The 1685-nt window shown below is 37.1% G+C and overlaps 1 protein-coding gene across 50 annotated transcripts in view; it reads right to left on the reverse strand.

Moving 5' to 3' along the window:
- Positions 1 to 693: 693 nt before the first annotated feature.
- The window catches only part of LOC119585561 (serine-rich adhesin for platelets-like), a 40152-nt gene continuing 39160 nt past the window's right edge, over positions 694 to 1685 (reverse strand). For all 50 annotated transcript variants that reach the window (XM_037934222.1, XM_037934219.1, XM_037934215.1 and 47 more), the window contains 3 exons: positions 1540 to 1685; positions 1271 to 1381; positions 694 to 1162 (listed from right to left, as the gene is read on the reverse strand). In XM_037934222.1, the coding sequence (XP_037790150.1) occupies positions 1040 to 1162; positions 1271 to 1381; positions 1540 to 1685 (380 nt within the window). In that variant the 3' untranslated portion in view covers positions 694 to 1039. The remainder of the gene's footprint in view (positions 1163 to 1270; positions 1382 to 1539) is intronic.

The raw sequence follows: 1685 nt of genomic DNA on the forward strand, positions 1-1685 counted from the left end.
CTCTCAGGTTTATTACGTTTTTTTTTCGAAAAGCAATTCTACCGTAAATCCATGTTTTCAACGCGTGCCATTGTCACGAGCTTGTCTTTACCAACAGTTTCATTTCTTTATAATCCATTTTGTTGCTGAAACAGAAATTACTAGACTTATGAAATCAGTTTCGCAGAAACGTGTTTTGAATCAATACCAGGTATCTTGTATATATTCAATGGGCATTTATAAGTATTAGACATTATATGAATTAATGAAAATATATGTCATTTTGAAATTCGCTGTTGAGTGAATGATAGCTTGTCCCTTAACTACTAATATGTATGTAAGAGAGAGGGAGGAAAATATTGTATTTACTTAAATATACTTTAATTCTGACCATTTCGTTTCTCCGGCCTATGGCTGATATCCCTTTTATGATTTTCTGAGTGTATAGACAAAGTAGTTTCATCAATTCATTATATCATGTACTTTATGTTCGTTACAATCAACAACAGGAGTCCGTACAAGCTTTGTGAATATGTATGATCTGGATGTTTCTGTTTGATATTATGTTTTAACGTGTTTGTTCTTTGATATGAGCATGAATTGATTAGAGACTTTGCTCAAGTACTCTCTATTCAAAGCAAAGACGAACTGCATTCCTACCAAGGTAAATGAAAGTTTATGTTTTAATACTACCAAGGTAAATGAAAGTCCTACCAAGGTAAATGAAAGTTTATGTTTTAATAATTTCCATTTTAACTGATACAATATGATAAAAAAAAAATGTATCCAATCTGTAATGGAAAGGAACAGCTTTAATTTGCTCGTTAATAAATAAGCATAACAGTGATATTTTGTAAGCTGTGAGGCTACACAACTGCTATTAAATTCACTTAATCTTTTTTGTAAACCAGATCGCACTAATGCGCTTTAACCGAAAATCAGTCACAGCAGCTATGTAGTTTGTAAATTAGTATAAATGTCATTATAAACTACAGTCCTCGCTGAAGAACGCAGTGTAGACACAGGAATATCCTAAGTGTTGCGACCGTGTGTTTTGCTCTTATGCACCAAGGCTGCCCTCGTGAACCTCCTTTAGGGCACCTTGAATTTCCTGCTGCCGGGACATCAGCTCGGAGAGACGGAGCTCCAGAGCAGATCTTTTAGCTTCATTGTAGCTTTGGTTCTGAGGATGAATAGATGAAACATTCAGATCACTCTTCTTACGTGTGCTAGAAATATTTTTAAAAATCTAAAACATCTTTCTCTTAGTCCCCAACACCAAACGCCTCACCTGAGCCACAACAACTGCAATCCCTGCCATTCTGTGCCCAGTCAGTTGCTGGAGAAGACGCTCAGATTCAGCTCGGTCTGAAGCACTTAGCTCTATCTTACCCCGAGCCACCTGGAGAAAAAACAGAGCTTTATATGAAACTCAATATTCAGTTATACGGTGCCGTTGATCTATACCTCACTGAAATATTTGTGTTTATTAGCAAAAGTAGCTTGACTTTTAGTAGTTAAAAAACAGAAAAAGGCACAGGTCCGCCGCATGAAATATACCTGTGAGAAAACAGTCAGTGTTTGATGTGCAGCGCAGGAAACAAGATCAGCAAGGTCTTGGTCTGTCGGGTTTTCACCAAATGAGGACAGTGCTATGTTAAGATCTTTCAGCACGCCTGGCAAGCTGTCAGCCTCTGCACATACCA

This window comes from Penaeus monodon, chromosome 20 (assembly GCF_015228065.2).
Source record: "Penaeus monodon isolate SGIC_2016 chromosome 20, NSTDA_Pmon_1, whole genome shotgun sequence".
NCBI classification, from domain to species: Eukaryota; Metazoa; Arthropoda; class Malacostraca; order Decapoda; family Penaeidae; genus Penaeus; species Penaeus monodon.